General features: G+C 40.7%; 2 protein-coding genes across 3 annotated transcripts in view; both read left to right on the top strand.

Moving 5' to 3' along the window:
* Window positions 1-21,013, top strand: part of LOC145482673 (endothelin-converting enzyme homolog) — a 99,515-nt gene that overhangs the window by 27,661 nt on the left and 50,841 nt on the right. Inside the window, exons 3-13 of one of the 2 annotated variants that reach the window (XM_081461307.1) lie at window positions 3,290-3,547; window positions 4,414-4,479; window positions 4,812-4,925; window positions 5,626-5,715; window positions 5,797-5,930; window positions 10,016-10,238; window positions 12,103-12,201; window positions 13,217-13,294; window positions 15,274-15,377; window positions 17,323-17,381; window positions 18,288-18,339. In XM_081461307.1, coding sequence (XP_081317433.1) covers window positions 3,290-3,547; window positions 4,414-4,479; window positions 4,812-4,925; window positions 5,626-5,715; window positions 5,797-5,930; window positions 10,016-10,238; window positions 12,103-12,201; window positions 13,217-13,294; window positions 15,274-15,377; window positions 17,323-17,381; window positions 18,288-18,339 — 1,277 coding nt within the window. The remainder of the gene's footprint in view (window positions 1-3,289; window positions 3,548-4,413; window positions 4,480-4,811; window positions 4,926-5,625; window positions 5,716-5,796; window positions 5,931-10,015; window positions 10,239-12,102; window positions 12,202-13,216; window positions 13,295-15,273; window positions 15,378-17,322; window positions 17,382-18,287; window positions 18,340-21,013) is intronic. The other variant, XM_081461308.1, reaches the window with a different exon arrangement.
* Window positions 55-711, top strand: LOC145482731 (uncharacterized). Its single transcript, XM_081461374.1, has one exon. The coding sequence runs from the start codon at window positions 55-57 to the stop codon at window positions 709-711; it is 657 nt and encodes a 218-aa protein (XP_081317500.1).

The following is a 21,013-nucleotide window of genomic DNA, read 5'->3' as shown; positions in this document are numbered from 1 at the left end:
CGCAAAGATCCCATATTCTACCGAAAGCACCATGGGATCCCCAGTGGAATAGAAATGGGAGAAGCGTTTCGGTTCAAAACACCCTCCAGTATTTTGGTCGTGGGCCCTTCTGGTTGTGGCAAGACTTGTTTTACCGAATCTTTACTCTTGGATCACCTGGAAGAATTGTTTGTAAACCTTCCCCCTACGATTCATTATTGCTACGGGGCGTGGCAAGATGGATTTCGAGACATGAAAGACGCTGGTGTGCAATTTCACGAAGGGATTCCAGAGTCAGACCATCTAAAGTCATGGTTTCCGAAGGGTGGATTACTCGTATTAGACGATCTGATGGCAGAGGGAGGTGAGGACAAAGCGTTGCTAGACTTATTCACCAAACACTCTCATCATCAAAATATCACCGTGTTCTACTTATGCCAAGACATGTTGCCACCAGGGAAATACGCTAAGAGTATTTCCAGGAACGCCCACTTCATTGTAGCCTTCAAAAATCCAAATTATCAATTAGGGATGAAGAATTTACTGCTTCAAGCTTTTTCCACTTGCTGGCAAGACATGATGGACGCGTATCAAAAAGTGACCGAACGACCGATTGGGTACACGGTCCTGGATTTACATCCCGCCAGTGACGACAGGAAACGCGTGTTTAGTAACCTGATGACGCACGAAGGATGCCCGCGCTGGCATCGAAGAAAGAGAGAGGATGACTGATAATTGACTAAAATGGTATATTAAATATCAGTTTAATCAACTCGGCTCATTTGAAGCACGCTGTCTTGGTTAAAGGTCGACGAGAATCATGGATGATCGTTCAACAGATATTTTTGGCCCCGTGGAAGATAACAATGATGAAAACGTAAAAGAGGAAGAGGAGGTGGAAGAAAACGAGCCTGAAGAGGAACAGGAAGAAGAGGAGCATGGTAGCATCTCCAAAGAGGAAGAAGAAGCGGACGACGATGAACCAGTTCTGTGGAGTCCCTTAAGTCAAAACGTCGGGGAAGATCTCAAAGAAACCTACCCGAAAGAAGTCCAGCAGTTTCTGGATAAGGGAAAATCCCAAAACTATGCCGAAAATGCTGCTTTCAATGCCCTATTACCTGTAAGTAGACGAAGGCTACGAAGGACTTACTTAGAGCGTCTAAAATGGACTCACCGTATCAAAACACGACGCAATACACCGTAAAGTCATGAAGACTCTTCGACGCTTTATTGACGAAGACGACATGGATTTTGACGAAGCGGCCGAGTCGGCAGTGGCAAAACGGAATTCCTGTTAAGCAGACTAATACAAAAGAGGTTACTCCCCGACGATGATGACGAAGAGGAAGTAGAAGAAGAGGTTGAAACCTAAATTAACCCTGCGACTCTTATAAGAGTGTGTGATTCTAGGGTTTTAGCCATTATTCGTGAGACGCCACACATGCCAGATGAATTGCTCCAATCAACTGTTAGGGCATGACCAGAGGGCTGTCTGTAAAAAGGCCTACCATAAAAAATATTATGCAAAGAGCAGAGAGCGAATCCTGGCCCAGAAAAAAAGATATCGTGCAGAGAACGTCAAGATTTTCAAACATCGTCGTAAAAGATGGTATGAAAACAACAAGGAACGACTCGCCAGCAGCCAGAGAGCTTATTGTCAACAGAACAAGGAGCACGTCAGAAATTACGGAAGACAATACTGTAAAAACAACGGGGAACGGATCAACGAATATTGGAGAAGTTACCTTGCGAAGAATAAGGAACGGATCAGTCAAAGACTTCATGGCCAAAACCAGAGAAAAATTGTGCGTTTTGGGCCCTGGGACCAAGAGTCTGTAAAACTGGAAACGAGTGTAGTTCCCAACACGACGGTCAAGACTTAAAGAGTTATAAAGAAACGTTATAAAGACTCAGACTCTGTTTTGCAATTGTTTATAACAATTTAATCACATTACTGTGGTGTATACCCCCTATCTCCCATCTTCTCTTTGGTTCTTAACCACGTGATATCGCGTACCCCCTATCCCCCATCTTCTCATCGGTTGTTAACCGCGTCACATTGTCTATTATATTGTTTTGTGAATACCCGTTTATAAGTCAAACGGTCTTGAGAGAGTTCATTTTACTTGTGACAACATTCAGCACACCTCTTCTTTGTAGTTTCTTTCTGTCTTGGCAGTTATGGAGTTGAGTGATCGCGAGTTGTGTGACGCTTTCGGAGGAAAGTACTATGTTTGATGTAAGTGATTTTGGTCGCTATTTGAAAACTGCTTATTATTCGAGCGTCTGTTTTATTTGAAGCGATTAGTTTATAGTGTTTGTAAATGAAGTTAGGTCTTTACTTCAAGCGCGAAAAGTTTGAAGTTTCTCTCATGTTATTCTCAAGGGTTAAGATACAGTTTCTAAACATGTGCTTTTTGCTTTTGATTTATTGCACGTTCCATCTCTGACTAATTATGTTAATTCTTCAATGGTCGCCCAAAATGCCTATTTTTTGTTCAAGATTCTTTTGAATGATGCTTTTCTCAACGGAACAGTCGAGGTCAAGGAGTTTAGATTTCATTGCAAACTGCCATTAGCAAATCATTTCCACTTGAAGTATTTCAATTGTATTTTCTTCTTCTCGCCTTTTACCCTATATATTTCTGCCTTCGCTTATTATTCGTTACTCGTCAGAGTTTCTAAGCTGTTATAAGCATTTGTTGCATTTGCGTAAAAAAATATGTAAAAATATCAAAGAAGCACCAATTCACACATGCAAGTAAATACAAAGTAATGTTGCGTAAGTCAGGCACCGTCAACGCACACACTAATGATTTACGTTTATTGTGAAAAAATGTTTATGGGCGTCCTCCCACTAAGGGAGTGGACACAGGTCCCTCTTGTAAAGAATTAGGATTTTTTTTGAAAATACAATTGTTTCACATTTGATTTACATATGTATAGATTGATTCTCGATTGACGTATCGGACAATTCTGAGGGGAAAATGGTAAGACTGGTCCCAGGCCTTTGCGTCTGGTGGGCAATTTTCCCGCCCAAAACAGACTCCTGTGTTCATCCTCCTTCCTATGGAAACCTGGGACCTGGTTTCCAGGTTTCACTGCTGCTCAGGTCTTAATTAAGCTCCTGATTGGCTGAAAATAACCTCCGCCATCTTGGATTTTGAAAACAATGGCATTCATTGTTCTCTAAACAATAGCCTATTGTCTTTCTCGGCTCCTGATTGGTTACCGTCCCTATGAGCGCCCTGTACTACTATAGTAGTCTCAAGAAATAAAGCCAGCTCCTTCTGTCGCCCTTTCTGTTTAGGAAGAAGCAGTGTGGAAGGCCTTGGCTTATTATGATTCTTGTATGGACGTAGATGAGATCGAGAGACTTAAAGGCGAGCCTCTTAAGAAGCTTATTAAGGAATACGGATCATGGAGCATCACGGATAAAAACTGGGAGGAAAAAGACTGGGACTTTGTTAGCAAACTCGCAAGGATCCACAAAGATCTTGTCTCACCGATTCTGTTTTCTATGACAGTTGTGATTGATAACAAAAACAGTTCACAGAATGCCATTACGGTAAGATGGATTTCTTTAAACCCCGCGTTCAGTTAGTTGCACCCTTAAATGTATAGCCTAGAGGGACCCACAATTGTACCCAAAGCCGACTTCAAAGTTAGACGAATCGACTCTACTTACCCGAGGTTGTTTCGCAAATGAGTTGCACTTTAAGATGGAAGTGTTGTTGCCCGTACTATCAACCCATTGAGGATTGCAGTACGTTATACCAATGCTATACAAACAGCCACGTTTTTTGTAATTTCAATGCAACATTGTTACAGCGAGGAAAGGTGCTAGAAATGATGCTCTTTCACCTGGGTCCATCGTACCTGTAGACATGGAAAATAAGTTACACTTTTTGGTCTCAATTCCAAAGTCACGTAACAACTAGCAATGAAACTGTCCCCCAATCGAAGGTCTAGTTCATGACGTCAGAGGGTTTCCATTGTTACCCACGCACATTGACCGACGAGCACTGTCTTCACATCAGATTTACTAATGGCCTGCGGCTCGTGTTCCCACTGAATTTCTCTGTCTCCAAAACTTGTCTAAATGGCTGGAATCGCGTGTTTTTCTTTTAATCTTTTAGAAAACACTTCGTGAAAAAGAAAGAAACCCGCTGGTTTAAGTCGATGCTAAAAATCTTCTTTTTCCCAGTGTCATCATTACGGCAACAGCTCTTGCTAGTTCTGAGTTTCTGCCGAGTCACTGAAGTAGGGCTTTCGACGTACACTTTCTAACAGGGCGTTTTATAAATATGTAGTTGATTTTGTTTCCCCTTCTAACTACGCCGCCACAGGAAGCACTGATACTCTCGGTAAACAAAATTAATTCTTTACCTTAGGACCAGTCGTTAAGATTGTATTGTTTTTCCTATGCTTTAGTTTGGCGAATCTTACACCTCACTGTCGCGAAGGGAGCTCCTCACAAACGACTCCGAGAGTCTGCGGGTAGGCATGAGCTTTATTAATTAGTGTATAGGCGAGGGTACCATTTCCTACCCGGATTTAGTTCTCTATTGCCAAATCACGCCGTCAGATGTAATGGTTTACTTTGACCTAATCAGTTATTAGTTTATTATTATGTGTAAATTTTTGTTTATAACCTACCAACAAGAGGCGGGCGTCTTCTTGTCCAAATGTAACCTCACAGCTTGCCCACATTTTGTCTGTCTATTTCATCTTTAATTAATCAAAAAGTATTTATTTAAATAATCTATGAATAACATCATTTACAGTCCTGAGTAGAAACTCGTTTTGCCCACTGTTTTTGTCCTTTTTAGGTCCGAGAAGCATACAAAGGTCTGATGAGAAACTTAACACGAAAACTTGGAGCAACAGAAGCTTCAGAAGTTCAACTGTTAGAAATATTTCAATTCGAGAAAGAACTTGCAAAGGTCTTGTTTGTATTATAGATACCATTACGTGCCTGAAATTTTGCCAGGATTGCTCTGGAAAAGTGAATAAATGAATGAACGAAAGAACGAACGAACGAATGGAAAGATGAATGCATAAATGTCATGGGATGTTGTCACTGTCATTTGCAAGCAAGTTTATTTGGCTGGCTGTTCCTGTTCGTCCTTTTTCAAAACTATATTTTGAAATTTCTCTAGTATAAATTGACAAGTGAATGCCATATGCATTTTGTCAGAAGAGAGGGACTTTTTATGTCATATTCCATTACGAACTTGAGTACAGTGGCAGTGACAATGACAGTGACAGTGACAGTGACAGTGGCAGTGGTAGTGGCAGTGGTAATGGCGGGGGCAGTGGCAGTGGCAGTGGCAGTGGCAGTGGCAGTGGTAATAGCAGGGGCAGTGGCAGTGGCAGTGGCAGCATCAGTGGCAGTGGTAGTGGTAGTGGTAGTGGTAACGGTCGTGGTGGTTGGGCTGGTGGAAGTGGTAATGGTGGTCGAGACTGTAGTAACTGTAGTTGCAGTGGTAGTGGTAAGAGAAGTGGTAATAGAATTTGTAATAGTAGTCGTGGTAGTAGTAGTAGGTGGAGAAGGACAAGTAGTAGTGCTGGTTTGGGTAAAAGGAATAATTTTGGTTATTCAAACTCAACTCTTTTTCCCACTTTGTTTCGTCTTGTTTCTAGATATCCACTCCACGATTTAAAATGCCAACGTTTGAACAGGCTTACAAGAAGCTCGCGCTGTCAGAGCTACAGAATTACACAGGCAATTTTGTGAGTATCTCTGCATTCTGTATATGGATGGTGTTCTTGTATTGTTTTCATTTTCCAACTGAATATTTGTTAACTCGGTAGGTCAACTGGACAAGATACGTGGGGGTTATGATGAAGAATAATTCATTTCAAGTTAACAGTCAAACAAAAGTTGTGGTATACTCTTTGGAATATCTGAGAAGGCTGGTCAAACTACTAAGCAAAACACCTAAAAGGTTTGTTGTCAAAGGAAAAAGTGAACATTTCAATTAAAGCACCCGTGATGAGGCGACTCGTGTACATTTCGTACGCTCCGTGATTAGGCAAGCTAGATTGCATTTTGAATTTTATCAAACACTTATTGGATGAGATCTTTCATTATATTCACAGTAAGTAGGTGTAACGTCAAAACAAAAGTTATTCGTAAGAAGAGCAAGAAGATACTTAACCAGTGTAGACTAAACCTCTTGTTTTTATTCTCGACCGCGACTTACAAAAGCGGAAAGCATGGTCTCCGAAAGATTACCATGAAAACCTCGATGACGTAGACTAAAACCGGATGTGAATATCTTTACATCTCCCCTTCTTACAATAACAGAAATAAACGACAAAAGACAATCACAATCCAATTGAAAATCAAAATAAAGAAAATAAAGAAACGCCTTCTCGTGTCCGTTTACTCTTGATAATGTTGTCGTGTCCGATTACTCTTGACAATATTGTCATGTCCAATTACTCTTGATAATGTCTCGTATGACAATTGGTCCGCAAAGCGTGCAGGGCGTCTGACAATTCGTCCACTTCGTGTTGGTACCGCCGGTGGGGGTGGAGAAGTCTTGTACTTGCCTTGTGCAGAAGGTACTGGCTATTTTAATGGGAACCTTTGCACTAGTGTGTAATTCTTGACTCTCACGAGTGCTCGAAGTGGCAGGTGGCACTGGTACCTTGTCAGATGGATTTGGAGAACTAGGTGGTTTGGGTCTTGGGGGCAACACCTTCTCGAACGTGCTGTCGCGCGTTGTTTTACGCATAGTTTTACGCGCCTAAGCTGTCGTCTGTTTCTTGTGTATACCCGTCCGTCTTCAGTTCGGACCTGGTAAGATCCGATGTCTACTTTCCCTTCAATCTCTTGCAAGTGTCCAATCCTTCTTCTTACGGAGCTGAGACTATTTCGGGTGTCCATGGCACAGCTCTTCCAGCTCCTTAGCACCTCTGTCGTAGTACATTGCCCGTTTTGACTTCTTTATTCTCAACTTTGGGACTAAAAGGAGGTTGAAGGGGGAAGAAGAGTTTTGTTTCTTCTACCGAACAGCCGCTGAGCTGGTGGGGAGTTAAGGGCTTCTGTTGAAGTGTTTCCCCAATCTAATAGTGACAGCCACGGGTCCCACCTGGATTAGGCTGCCATTTCTGGAGTGATTCTGTCTGTCTTGTGGGCATTCTCTACTTGCCCGTGTGACTGGGCATATGTGGGGCAGCTTGTCACTTGTTCAAAACTGTAGGTGTTGGCGAACTCATGGAAGCTATCAGATGCAAAGTTTTTTTCCATTGTCTGATACAGCTTGATCTGGTATGCCACGCCAGGCTAGATAGGCTTTGAGCTTCCTAATGATTCCTTCAGCTGTTTGTGATGTTAGACTGTCAACTTCAAATAATCTTGAGTAATAATCGACAGTAACCATGTAATCTTTGCCATTCGACTGGAACAAGTCCACCGCTATCTTTTCCCAAGGACGGGTTGGCATCTCGTACGGATCATTGGTTCTTTAGTTTGTTCCTTGGGCTCACTGCTGCAGGCGTCGCACTGGGCGATGCAGTTCTCGATGTCTCTGTTCGTGCAATACAACTTCTCTCCTGCTCTACGTAAGCAGCCTTGGATGCCTATGTGGCTTTTGTGGATCTTGGCCTTCATTTCTTCTCTCACACATTCAGGTACAAACCAACCGTTCGCCTTTGACAACCAATCCATTCTGGAGTTTCACGTCTTCTCGAAAGGGGAAGTAATCTTTGATTCTTGCAGGAAGGAGGTCGTTATTCTCTGGCAACCTTCTCTTATGACCGGGTGTGACTCAGTAGCTGTGCTAATAACATTCTGTGTCGTCTAAGACATTGGTAGGTACTGGACAATGTTGATACTCTCTGCATCTTTCTCAGCGTCTCCTCTACTGTCTACACAGACAGATGATTGGCCAAATACTCTACTGAGTGTATCTGCGAAGTACATCTCGGATCCCTTCTTGTGAATAACTCTAAGTTCATACTTCTGGAGTCGTAGCATCTTGCGTTGTAGACACTTTGGGGCAGTTGTTAAGCTTTTCTTGAAGATGGATTCGAAGGGCTGTTTCAATCTTGACGGATCTTCCTTGGACATACAGTTCCAACCGTTCAAGTCCAAATACAATGGCGAGGAGTTCTTTTCAACCTGTGCATAGTTAGTTTCTGCATATGTCGTAGCTCTTGAGGCATACCCTACTCGCTGACCGCTTTACGTGAGGCGCGCACCAAGTCCTTTGTCAGATGCATTTGGAGTTCAGTGTCTGCTTTGGGATCAAAGTACTTTAGAACTGGAGACTCTGAGATTAGTTGCTTGATCCGCTCAAAACTTCCACCTTGAACTTCTTCGTCCCGCGGGAACAGGTTCTCTTCTTTAAGGAGCTCCCTCATTGGGACAATAGCTTCAGAAAGATTAAATAATTTACCTTGCCGAGGAGCCTCTTCATATCTTGCTTACTTTTTGCGGTGGGCATCTTCTGAACCCCTTGGATCTTAGCTGGATCAGGCTTCAAGCCTGCTGCAGATATGACATGTCCCATGAAGGAATCTTCGGAAAGGCGGAACTTGCACTTCTCTTTATTTATCTTGATCCCTTTGTTTCCGTAACGCTTTAACAGGGCTAGGAGCCGCTAGTCATGGTTTTCGATGGCTTCTACTTTCCTTTCTCCAACTCCATAAATCAAGATGTCATCAATAGGATAGGTACAACTCCATGAAGTCCTCCTAAGGCAGTGTCAAGGCGCCGCTGGAACTCTTTGAGTGCAGGTGAAATACCAAATAGCATTCTGGTCCAACGGCAGCAACCTCGTGGGGTACCAAAGGTTGTGAGGAAGCTGCTATCAGTGTCCAACTGGACATGCCAGAATCCATTCTTGACACCTACTAGACTAAAGACCTTTGCCTTTGATAATTCTGGTAAAATATCATCAATTACAGGGAGTTGATAATGGTTGCGTTTGAGGGCCTGGTTCAGAGGCTTTAGGTCTATGCACAGACGTATTTTATCATTGCTCTTCACCACAACCACCACAGTGTAGAATAGAACTGTTGTCTATATTCTCTACCGCGACTTACAAAAGCGGAAAGCATGGTCTCCAAAAGATCACCATGACACCACAATGACGTAGACTAAAACCGGGAGTGAATATCGTTACATTAGAAAGGAGGTAAGTGTTACCAACTCAGGCCAAAGGTTGAGGTTCATAATACTTTCCAAGACCTTGATTATTCGGAATATCAGAAAAAACCCGAATTTAATAATTGTTTGATTAACCAATGTTGCAAAAGAGAGACCGTGTTTGACCTCATTTCAAAATACCGAGAAGAGAGTTGGAGATTATTGGATTCTGTTTCTAAGAAACAACCTGGTCTTGCCTCGAGAGCATATTCGGTTCGGCATTATTAAAAACTGCCTCATTGGATAATGCAATTCGGGAATTTTCATTGGCTTAGCCATCATGGGTTATGAGCCATTATACCATGCACTACAAATATACTAAGCGTTCTCGTCATTTTTGGGGGGCGTTTTTAATTTTAGTTTAGTTTTCTATATTTTGGAGCGTTTTTAACAAAACAATTATTCCACTCGCGCTTGTTGAAAATCAGAGGATTATAGCCAACTCATATCCAACGCGCGCTCGTGGAATAATTGATAAATAAACGTTACAAAGATCGTTTTTCCGTCATGTACGCTCTTGATACATAAAAAGATAACTACCTACTGTACTTACATACTTACCTACGTAAGTAAATACATGCATCATTCAAACATGGTGATGCCATCAGGTAAACTCAAAACAGCTTTGAAAGTGTTAATAATAAGTCGTAAAGGCGTAAAAAATATTCGTCCATAGGGAGAAAAACTACTGAACAAGCTCATGGAACAGTGTTCACCGCTGGCCCGATTTCACAAGCGAGCACTTTTTCTCAGCGGTGGAGTATCTAATGAGGAATGAGACGCTACGTAGTGTTAACATTGTCTGTGATAATACGATACTCAGGAAAAGCCTACAAATACTGAACTTATTTGTAAATGTTTTGTTTTGTCTAGAACTGTTGCTAATTATCTGATGTGGAGAGTCGTCAAATCAAAGTTCCTACAGCTCAGCAGTGATTTTATCGAAATATTTAAATCTTATTATCTACAAGTGTTTAACTACTGGAGTGACTCGGACCAGCACCAGCTCTGTTTAATGACAACTTCGCACAAGTTTGGAATACCTCTTTCAAAAGTCTTTCTTGATCAAAAATTTTATGGAGACAGCAAGAAATTGGTAAGAAAAATAAAACATAAATACTGCAAGTAATTTAAGGTTTCTCGATGCAGTTTTTTTTCCAGCCCTCCCTTCAACACATCGATGTGAAAATTACGTTGGTTATTGCCGTGCGTTTGTCCGATTTTGAAATTACTCACCCGATTACTCCCTGAATTGTAGTCCACTCGGTCCAATCACTATTTCGTACTAGGGAGAAATTGATTGGATATATGTAACTCTTAGCTTTTATAATATTTTTGGCCTTTGTAAACTAGTATATTCAAGTATTTAATTTCAGCATTTGTAATTCACATTTTTAAAATATTTGAGTAGTCGTTAGTTATTATTTGTAAATTCGCATTTCAAATTAGTTACACGACCTCACAAGCAGCAGGTTTAATTTGTTGTTGTGTACAAATAAAAGGCGGGTGTTCGGAAGGTCATGGGTTCGATTCCTGTCGGGGACTCAAAATTTTTCTTTGTCCCACGCTCGTGTCATGTTGATTAATTCACCTTTACATTTCATTACCGCGCTTAAAATTCACCATCTTTATGAACTTATTACAGGTATTATATTGTGTTATATTGTTATTTGTATCGTAATTTCATCATTTTAGTGTCATTATCATTTACTGTTATTAAGTTAAAAGTATGATTTCAAACGTTCTATGCGATGTGCACAAGCACAAGCATAAGCATAAGCACAATAGAAAGCAGCCGCGACATAAACATAAGCACAAGCAGAAACATAAGAAGAACGAACCCACCTATTTGTCTTGTGGAGTTTTCACTAGTAATGCGCTCGACATAAGCATAAGCATAAGCATAAGCGCAAGACAAACAGAATTGTTCGTTTTTCTCGTGCTTATGCTTATACTTATGTCGAACGCGTTACTAGTCAAAACTGAACAAGAGAAATAAGTGGGTTCGTTCTTCCTATGATTCTGCTTTGCTTATGTTTTTGTCGCGGCTGTTTTCACTTGTGCTTGTGCTTGTGCTCTAGTGGAAACCAGCCTATGGCTGGTTTGCAGTGTCACGCCATCAAAAATAAAAATCGTAACTATTCAATAAGTTAAGTCAAGAAGCTGAGATATGAAAGATGATTGATATATGAATAATCTCGCCAAGTTTTACGTCTGTACGGTTTTCCATCCGCGCGTTATTCGGAAAAGTGTTTCACTCAAATTTATAGAGCTTTGTATGGTGTCGCCATGTTTGTGCCCCTCGGAGGGACACAAACATGGCGGCCGTAAAGTGACAGAAACATCTGTCATTGAGTTTTGCCATTGAAACGAAACGTTATTACGCTAGAGCTCCGATACATTGAAATTAATACTTTGTCTAGAGCAAGAACTGTTTAATTAGTAAAAACTTGAGCAATAACTCATCTTTTGACTTACTCGACAGCCCTATCGAGCCGCCATTTTAATGTCACGCAACGCATAAACTTGGAAATTCCGACGTGCTCCATTACATGATGAGGAACCCTATCGGGCTTAAACGTTGCAAAACGTTAAGTTATTAGAGGGTCTTACATCTGATGAAACTAAAACTTCACAAGGATTGGTAATTTCTCAGTTTGGAAATTGATGACGTCACATGAAAACGGGCAATAAATGGGGTGTTGACGCGTGCTTACTTGTGATGTTAAACTGAAAAAGTCTGGCACACTTTTTCAGATTCTGTCGTCGTGTCTACGAAACTTCTTTTTAAACAATTCGCTCTTCCACTTCAAAAAGTGACAAGAGCCTTTCATCTTAGTGCCCTAGGACCATTTTCTCAGCTATAATGTGCTTGATCACAATTTTAACAAAAAATCAGAAAACCCAACTTGATATGCCCCTTTTACATATTTTTTGCTTTTTTACATTAACCCTTGTAGGCAATGGACATTATTGAAGATATTCGAGCTGCCTTTACCTCCAACATTGGAGAAGTGAAATGGATGGACGATGAGACCCGAGAGGAAGCCAGAAGAAAGGTTTAAACGTGTCCAAACATTGCTTCCCAAAGTTCTGTTTTAGCCAGTTATGTTTTTTCTGATCCCAGATTGAGAATTCTTAGTGCAATGGTACTGTCATAATTTTGCCACTTCTCTTTATCCTTACATATTCAGGGCACTTTCCATTCGACCAAATATTCCGAAATTTTCAAAACGGGGCCAAATGGTATGGAAAGGGTCCAGAAAATCGGGAAATTATTGAATTTCCGAAATGCGAACCATTCAACCGAAAATTACGGAAATTCCGGGATGAAAATTAAATGGAAAGGAAATTTCCAGGAAAAAATGTTCGAAATTTGGGTGTACTTCAGGAGGTTGTCCTCTTTTTCGGAGATTATGTAAATTCGCAATTTTCTATTCAGCGTTTGTTCTTTTGGCCGAGATTACAGCGAGTTGGACATCTCACGCAAGGATGACGGCAACGCGTATTCGAAAATGGATCAATATTTTACGTTAGAATCTTGCCGCTTGGCTGTCCATAAATACTAGCTACAGCTAAATTCGTCAAGAAAGCGTTTAATTCCAATAAAAAATATGGGTAGGTTGGCTACGAAATGTACAAAGATTTATAACGCGTGCAAAGCCATTATACCACTAATTAAACCCTTTGTTTTGCGATGTTTTCACTGCCGTTGTGGTTTGTGTAAGGTCCATGCTGTTGTGGTCTCTAAAAAGCCACAATGTCAACTTCTCAGTGTTCTGTTTGCATTTTTATTTGCGATTTAAACCTGGAAGTTATCGGAGTCAACCGGAACATTCTGTTCCATTCGACCCAGGAAATTACCGGAAATTCACACCGGAATTTTTGGTCGAATGGAAAACGCCCTCAATGTCTTACATCCCGTTCATAACTAAGTTGAAAATAATCACCATCACGCATACTGTTAGTTTTGATTCCGGCATAGAGGTCCGATTCTCGTTAACAGTATTAAACATTCAGTTTTGTTATGTGGTCTTATTTTAAATCAAGAATTAATATACCGTTTGTGTGTAGGCGGAAGCTCTTATTGAAAACGTAGGATATCCTGATTACATTGTGGACACTGAATACATGGCAAGAAAATATAAGGGGGTATGTTTAGATCCTAGAATCCTCTTCCAAGCGTATATTTTACATTTTTTTTTTTTGTTTCGCCAGGCTTCTGTTCTTTCGTCAAGGTTTGACCGCTCTTTTGAGTTATGGCAAAACTCCTGTTGATACTACAGAGTGCACACACAGCTACACATTTTATGTTTTTTCCTCTCGTTTTTAAAACTGACTGGCTTACGAACAGCGCGTGAAGCTCCGCACGCTTGGCTGCAAGAGCACTACCAGGAATTTAAAGCCTTTTCACTTCGTTAAGATCCTTTTGCGCGTTTGATAGTTTTCTGCAGAAACGTTCGATGATAACAGGCTTTCAGAACGAGCAAAATAATACTGGTTTTCCTTCCACTCGGGTAACGCGCTTTCAGGCCCCTGTTATATGGTCTCGGCTACCCGAGACAGCCCTACCCCAAGGCAACTTTAGTGAGTGTTTATATGCTTAAACGTAGTTCCAGTAGGCCGAGTCAAAGATTACCCTGCATGATTATTCATAACCCATATTGAATAATCTAGGTATTACGTGACACTCGCCATGCCGAGAGTTGTCCCGGTGAGGCGAGCCAAAGGGTTTATATGAAGAAAAGTTGCGCGCTTGCCAGGTTACCCTACCTGTCGAGGCGAGACAACTCGCCCACTCGAGTTGTCTCGCCCCCCGAGACGGGTTCGCGATCCTAATGTAAACGGTCGGTTGAATTTTGCAAAGAAATAAGCTCAAAATTACATCGGCCAGTAACTCGTGGGGATGGTTGTCTCGGGTACCCTAGACCATATAAATGGGGCCTCAGAACGAGCAAAATATATCATTATTGCTTTCTCCTCCACCCGGGTAACACGCTTTCAGAACGAGCAGAATATACAATACTTTCTCTTCCAACCGGGTAACATGCTTTCAGAACGAGCAAAATATATATTGCTTTCTCCTCCACTCGGGTAACACGCTTTCAGAACAAGCAAAATATATATTACTTTCACTTGCTTCACGGTTTTACTTTTTCTTTATATTCTAGCAAATGAATGGTTGGTTGTTGTTATTGTTGTTGTTGTTTTTGTTGTTGTTGTTGTCATATGATAATGGAAGTATGATCCTTGCGTATTGTTTTGGTTGAAGGAGCCTCCATTGCAAAAATTTTTGAAGGCTGTGTTCCTTATGGTTATCAACAATAAAGTACGAAACGAGAGAGAGAATACTTGTTACATCTGACTAGTTACATCTGGCTATTTTTTAGCAACCTGGGTGGTGACTTTTCCCTCGCGGTTGGGGAAAACACCTATCCATTGCAGTTTGTTAAGTGTTTTGATTAGTATGAAAAAGCTTTTTGCCGCGACTCAAGCAGCAGCGAGGCCTTCATGGCACAAACATGTCCTATCGTATAGCGGAGGCGTTAAGTATAATCATAAGAGTGAAATTGATTGCTTGGAGTGCAGCTTTGACTGTTAAGGACACACAGATAGAACCTCATCGGAAGGATTAAAAAGCATATAGTATGGATTTTTATCATCCCATGGTTGTCAGCAAAGTAGATGATTGCTACTTCAAGATACTTTCCTTGAGGCGTGGCACTCTGGGAGACCTCGATGCGGGCATCGAAAGTATTGAAGTTATAGAAGTGCCCTAACATAGTTCAGTGTTGTTTCGCATAGCGACCAAAACAACACTAGCAGATTGTGCTCGCTAGAAAGGCCGTTGCTATTTGTCATTCTAAACCGAAGAGGGAAGCTGACGATTTTCGGCCGAAACTTCTTTTCAAATTGCCATAAACGTATCACATTTTGGCCAATTCAGCCTCAGACTCATTTTAGTACATATCCTTCTCTTTCCTCCGTTTCGCATCATTTGACTTGACCCACATTTTCATCTTGTCGTGTTATTCCCATCACCGTCGGGTCTGTGTTGATTTGAGTGATGGAACGTTACGTTCAATACTGATCTTGTATCCGTTCTTTTCATTTTTCCCGATCGTTTAAAGGTGAAGATAGATGCAAAAACATATTTCGACAATGATATCGCAGTGTCAAAGAGCATGAATCTCGACAAGCTTGCAAAAGCTGGAACTGTTGTGGACAAGACTGAGTAAGAATTTCTGTTTTTACTTAAATATCCCTATAAATGTTTAAAGCAGATGTCTATTATGGTTCAGATAATTTATCAATAAATATGAATCTTAGTTTCGTTAGTCGTGACGAATGATAACTTAGTGTAGGTACTCGTACGGCTTTACACTACACCACGAAAACTCTCTCAAAATTACAACTTGAAAGAATTTGCAAATATCACGAGTTCTGTAAATCCTAGTTGCTAGGGGTTCATACGATTACTCTTTTATTGTATGACTGAAATAGTTACGAACACGACTTAATAAATTTGCTTGTTCTCAGCCAATCACAATTAAGTAAACTTCGCAGTATTGTAATATCATAACTAATGCCTTTTAATTTCGTTTGAGTTTTATTTTAAAGGTCAGCATGTAACATGCGACAAAGTCCCTTGTCGAGTTTACATGATGCGATTAATTTTAGGAACTAGTCCCTTGTAGTATTATTGCACAGGAACATACCCAAAAAGTAGGGGCAAAAGGTATCACTCTCTCGCTCTGCGGCTTTTCCAAAGTGTAACCAAATTGATTAAAAAAATAACGTAGATTGATATAAACCAGCGCAATATAACTCTATATTGTTCACTAGATTATTAGGTGCTTTTTATACCATGTAGTCAATGCCACTTTGAGGAGGACTTGCTTTCCCAAACATTGCGACAACAGGAGCTAGCACTTTATTGGTTTTGCTTCTGCTACCATTATTTTTATGATTTTGCCCCAAAGTTTTGTAAAATTCTATCAGCATCCTCGTGGTAGTAACGTTCTAAGCTACTTCCTCGGCTTCGTCTTTCCAGGCCAAGTCTTGAGCCGCCATCTTGAAGCAGAATTCGCAAGGAATTGTAGGAGCTTATTATAAGGATCTAGAACTGTCACTAATGTATTTTAATTGGGTCGTAGTTAGGGACTTTTCCACTCAATCCAAATCAGTTTAACTTGTGGGACAGGTTGAAGGGAACAAATTTTGGTTCTTGCGACTAGTTTTTTTTTTTTTTTTTTTTTGTGACAAAAATGGCTAGTTCACACAGTCTCAGGGGCTTGTCCCCTCGTATGCGCCGAGCTTTAGTCTCGCTTAAATGAAACTCTCGAAAATGTACCCAGAGACTCATCCTGTATCAGTAATAAGTGTTTAGGACTGAGAAACTTACTTCACAGAGATTGGCTGAGGGCGTGCAAATTTTTAATTTGCAGTACACTGCAAATTAATACAGTCGCGTTAGTAATAAACGGATAATCGTACGAAGGCTTCACTCCTTGTGATATTTGAAAATTCTTTTTAATTGCACTCGCAGTTTAAATCCGTAATTCCACACGCATTCATACGATTAACGATACTTATTTGTTTTAGCTGTGATCGTATGAATGCGAGTGTAACTGAGGATTAACACTGTTCCTGACATTTGAAAATTTGTTCAACCTTATCCGAGTTTTTACGTGAGTGCAGTAATAGTGTTATTATGTCTAATATAGCATGATTAATCAGACCCTCCTAACTCACACTCACGAAGCAGAAACAATTCCTCCGTCTGTTTAATTTTTACTCTTCAGTTCTTGCAAAGCGATCCATGATGGCATAGTCTGTTGACAATGTGTGTGAAATGTAATTGCAGTCATTTGCTTGATCGAATTCTGGCTCAGAATTGAAGAAAAGAAATTCTAGAGCCTAAAACCAACAACAGCTAACTACTGTAGCTTTTGTTTGTTCACTAAACCCAAAACCAAAACATTAAACTTAAACTAAAACATTAAAATCGCCGTCGCTAGGGAATAACTTTGCAGTTATAACGTTCGTCGTAGAATAATGCGTCCAGTATATCAGTGAAGATTAGAGGTTGCTGGTTTGAAGTTAGCGCAATGTATACAAATTTGATACTTCTGCTGACGTTGCTACTATGTTTTCTATTGCTTTTACGAATGTTGCAGATGGCCTTTCCCTCCAACAATGCTGAACGCATTTTATGCATACAATGAAAATAAAATGGGTAAGGAACTTTACTTTGTAACTGGTGCTGACCAGTTGTTACACAAATCTATCATTATAGAATGCTTTTTTTCAAATTTACGAATTCTACTTGGAGCCTTTCACTAGCAACGAGCAGGACGTTTGTTTTCTTTACATTTTTTAAGCTGGCACCCAGTTTTCTAGCGGATTGCACTACCACAAGCGTTATTTGGATGTTTTTTTTGAGGAGGAAAATGCGTGTAAAGTGCTTAAGGCTGTTCACCTGAGCAAAATGCGCGTCATGATATTGGCTACTTCTAAACCCTCGTGGAATGTTGTAGGAGTATCGCTTTCGAGTGGTATACCTGCATGAAACAACCCACGGCTTTCCTGTTTTCTGATTCGCTGTATTTCCTATGGCATGGTATGAATGGCTGTACTGCTATATTCACAAATGTTTCTTGAGCTCAGGGAGAAAAAATACGAGAGTTTTTCAGAAGGCGATTATCGCTTGACAGTCGCGCATAAGAGATTTTATTATAGGGCTAGCTCCGTGAGCGGGCAAGATGAATCAAATCCTGTGATTGGCTACCCGAGCGGGCAAGATGGAGCTATCTTGCCCGCTCGGGACTACCCGCCGTGTCCCGCAAGAAAAATTTTCCCGAAAGGCATATGATAAATCCTTTATTGACCAAGCTTGTTCGGTCAAGATGGCTGGATATTGGCCTCGTTCTTTTTTCGCGAGTTTATGGACCGAGACGGAGACAAAAAAGAACTTGGCCAATATCCAGCCATCTTGGCCTCACACTTGGTCAATAACCCATACGTATTGGTTAATTTAAACTTCGAAACTGGGTTTTACACCTTTAAAAATAGTTTTTTCTAACCTCTACTCCAAATGAGTTATTATTGTCTAACAAGATAACAAAACGTTTTTGAATTTCAGTCTTTCCTGCTGCCATTTTGCAACCTCCATTTTATAATCTGCAGTATCCAAGGTAAAGAAAAGAATGATATTCACTTTGTGCAGCCATGAATTGCCAGGCTTCACTTTATGTTTAATGTAGCCTTTAGTGCAGGCGTTTTTGCTGGACGAGCGCTGGATAATTAACGTTTCTTTTATAATAGCAAAATTCGATATTTAACAAACACAACGTATATCTTTAACCGTACAGTTTAAGGTGGCTTACAATGGTTTCTAGTTCTTTCCATCACTTGCACTTTGATGGATCAATACTACCACTATTTGTCACATGATCCTACAATAATAATATCACAGAAATGTTCACAAATGTTCCTTGGCAAACAAGTTGTGGTCATCCTTTTCGTATAACAGATTACCATAGCATCAATTCAACCTATTAGAAACACCCTAAATTTTAGCTTTTAGCGCCTAAAACTCAACAAGATTCCCATTTTGTATTATGACATTGTGACAAGCATAATAAGATGCAACTTTTTAACACATTCTGTAGAGGGTGTTCAGAGCCACCTCAACTGTTCGAATTTCATTGAGCCAAAGTCAATCACAAAAGACGTATGGATAAAAACTCCAAGCAAGTACATGCAGCTGACGCAAAACGTGAGAAAATGAGGTTTTCAGCCAATCGCTTAGCGTAGTAATAACCACGTTAACTTCCACAATAATGAGTTGCCAGCAATCGGATACCGTGCTATGCGCGACGAACTCGAGGATCGTCAAGGGAGGAGGAGTGGGGGCAAACATTGCAAGTCGCTAGAAGGATATGTATATCGAAAAGTTGTTTTGATTTCCAAAAAACCATTTTCGGGAGAGATCAACGCTTTTTCGCCGTTGCTTTATTACAAATGGATCTGGGCAATATTGATAGGTGGAAAATGTAAGTTTTTGTTCGCATAACCGCGAAATATGTGATAAAATCTACCGATAAACTCCTTTGCTTCCGAGAGGTATATTTTGAAAAAATTAGGTATAAATCGAGAGTAAACAACCCAGTATTTAAGTTGTGTACAGGCTACTCTTGGCTTATTTAGAAGCTCAGTTATACAAATAATATTGGAAATATGCCCGGTGACGATCATTGTGCTGTGTGGGGTTGCCGGATTAAAGTGAGTAGACAGACCGCGCGACTCATGCAGTGTGGCCATTGTGTGGTTTAAAGCCTTTAAAGTTTTGCTTTTACAAGCATGTCTGAAGCGATTTTCCTTTTCTATAAGAGATCAAGGGTGGCCCATGAGTAATTATTATGGCTGGTTTCGTATTTTAAAATGCCATTTGTCCGTGACTATGCTTTTCAAATTTTGGCAACGAAGGTTAAAATTGTGTGACAAAGACAAGAAGTTTCTTGTGCGTTCTCGTTTTTAGCTCATTCATGCGTAAGCAGTGAATGAGAATCGTGATGTAGCAAATGTCGACGGAAGTTTGTGGACGGAAATTGTGGACCGTAGACGGAAGTGAAAGTGTCCTCACCACCCCTCCCCACTTCGGCTTATTAAAGTCCAAATAAACTTCGATAAGCAAATGCAAAGAATACGAAATGTTTGTATGGTGTAATAAATAAATTTTAACATCAAGTCAGAGATTCGCAACCTCTGAAAATCGCAATATGGATTGACAAGTCGAAACGTTCACACCTAGGGGACCCTAAATGGATTATTTTAACACACGCTACCACGAGGGAATTAACGAGGCAGTCATGGCAGCCATATTGGTTAAACACATATTCACTTTCGTATTGGTAAGTAATCATTGCTTTATTACTATGCTTTTCCTTTGGAACTCTTCTACATAAAACGCACACATCAATAATAGCGGCAAAGATACTTTAGTCTCATCAAACCATTTCTTGAGCTCCAAATTATTTCGAGACTTTCGAGGGGGTAACTCGAAAACACTGACCCCCAGTCCGCGGACTACCTATGGTCCACGGAATACCCCTATGGACCCCCCTCTACAGACCATCCCCCAAAATAGAGTAAAAATAAGAAATAAGTATTTCAGTTATGGGTTGTCTAATAGATCGTGTCGGCGAAATTTCGAACGTTACATAATTTTTTGCAAATGTAACATTCTTGGGTTAAGGCTCGGGCCTAAGTTATATCATTACACATTGCCATTTCCTTTGCTGTGGCCATACTGTATATGAAAGACCGTGAAACCCTCCAGGAACCCTCCGGGAAGCCTCCAGGAAGCCTCGAAATTTGTGTTCTTTCCCCTCCACCATTTTGTTCAGCCCATTCTCGCGTGGATTCCTGAACTCGTTCCAGGCTTCATGATTTACTCAGCGCAATTACAGATACAAACATGCTTGAACGACCTAAAAACACATCTTCCATAGCCAGATTGAGCCACGAATAGAAAATAACAATTTTCCTTGTTTTTGCCATCGGCATCTCCTTACGCTGAAAACAGCTTTTAGGCTTTTGGGGGGGGGGCCGGGGGACGGGGGGAGGGTGTTAATACATTTGCACAGTGTAATACTCGAAATTTCGCCAACACGAGTAATCTATTATACAACCCATAAGTGAAGTATTTATTTCTTATTTTTATTCTATTTTGGGGATGGTCTGTAGAGAGGGTCCGTAGGGGTAGTCTGTGGACCGGTCCATAGGTAGTCCGCGGACCCGGTCCGAAAACTGCCATAGATAGGATCTGCCTAAAATCAGCAAAACATACCACAAAACAATCTCTTA

Source organism: Orbicella franksi, chromosome 3 (genome assembly GCF_964199315.1).
Source record: "Orbicella franksi chromosome 3, jaOrbFran1.1, whole genome shotgun sequence".
In the NCBI taxonomy this organism is placed as follows: Eukaryota; Metazoa; Cnidaria; class Anthozoa; order Scleractinia; family Merulinidae; genus Orbicella; species Orbicella franksi.
Note: the sequence above shows the minus strand (reverse complement) of the source record. Positions and strands in the feature narration are given on the sequence as shown.

Excerpts from the sequence above, each read along its gene's own strand:
- LOC145482731 (XM_081461374.1), top strand. The coding sequence starts at position 55 with ATGGGAGAAGCGTTTCGGTTCAAAACACCCTCCAGTATTTTGGTCGTG.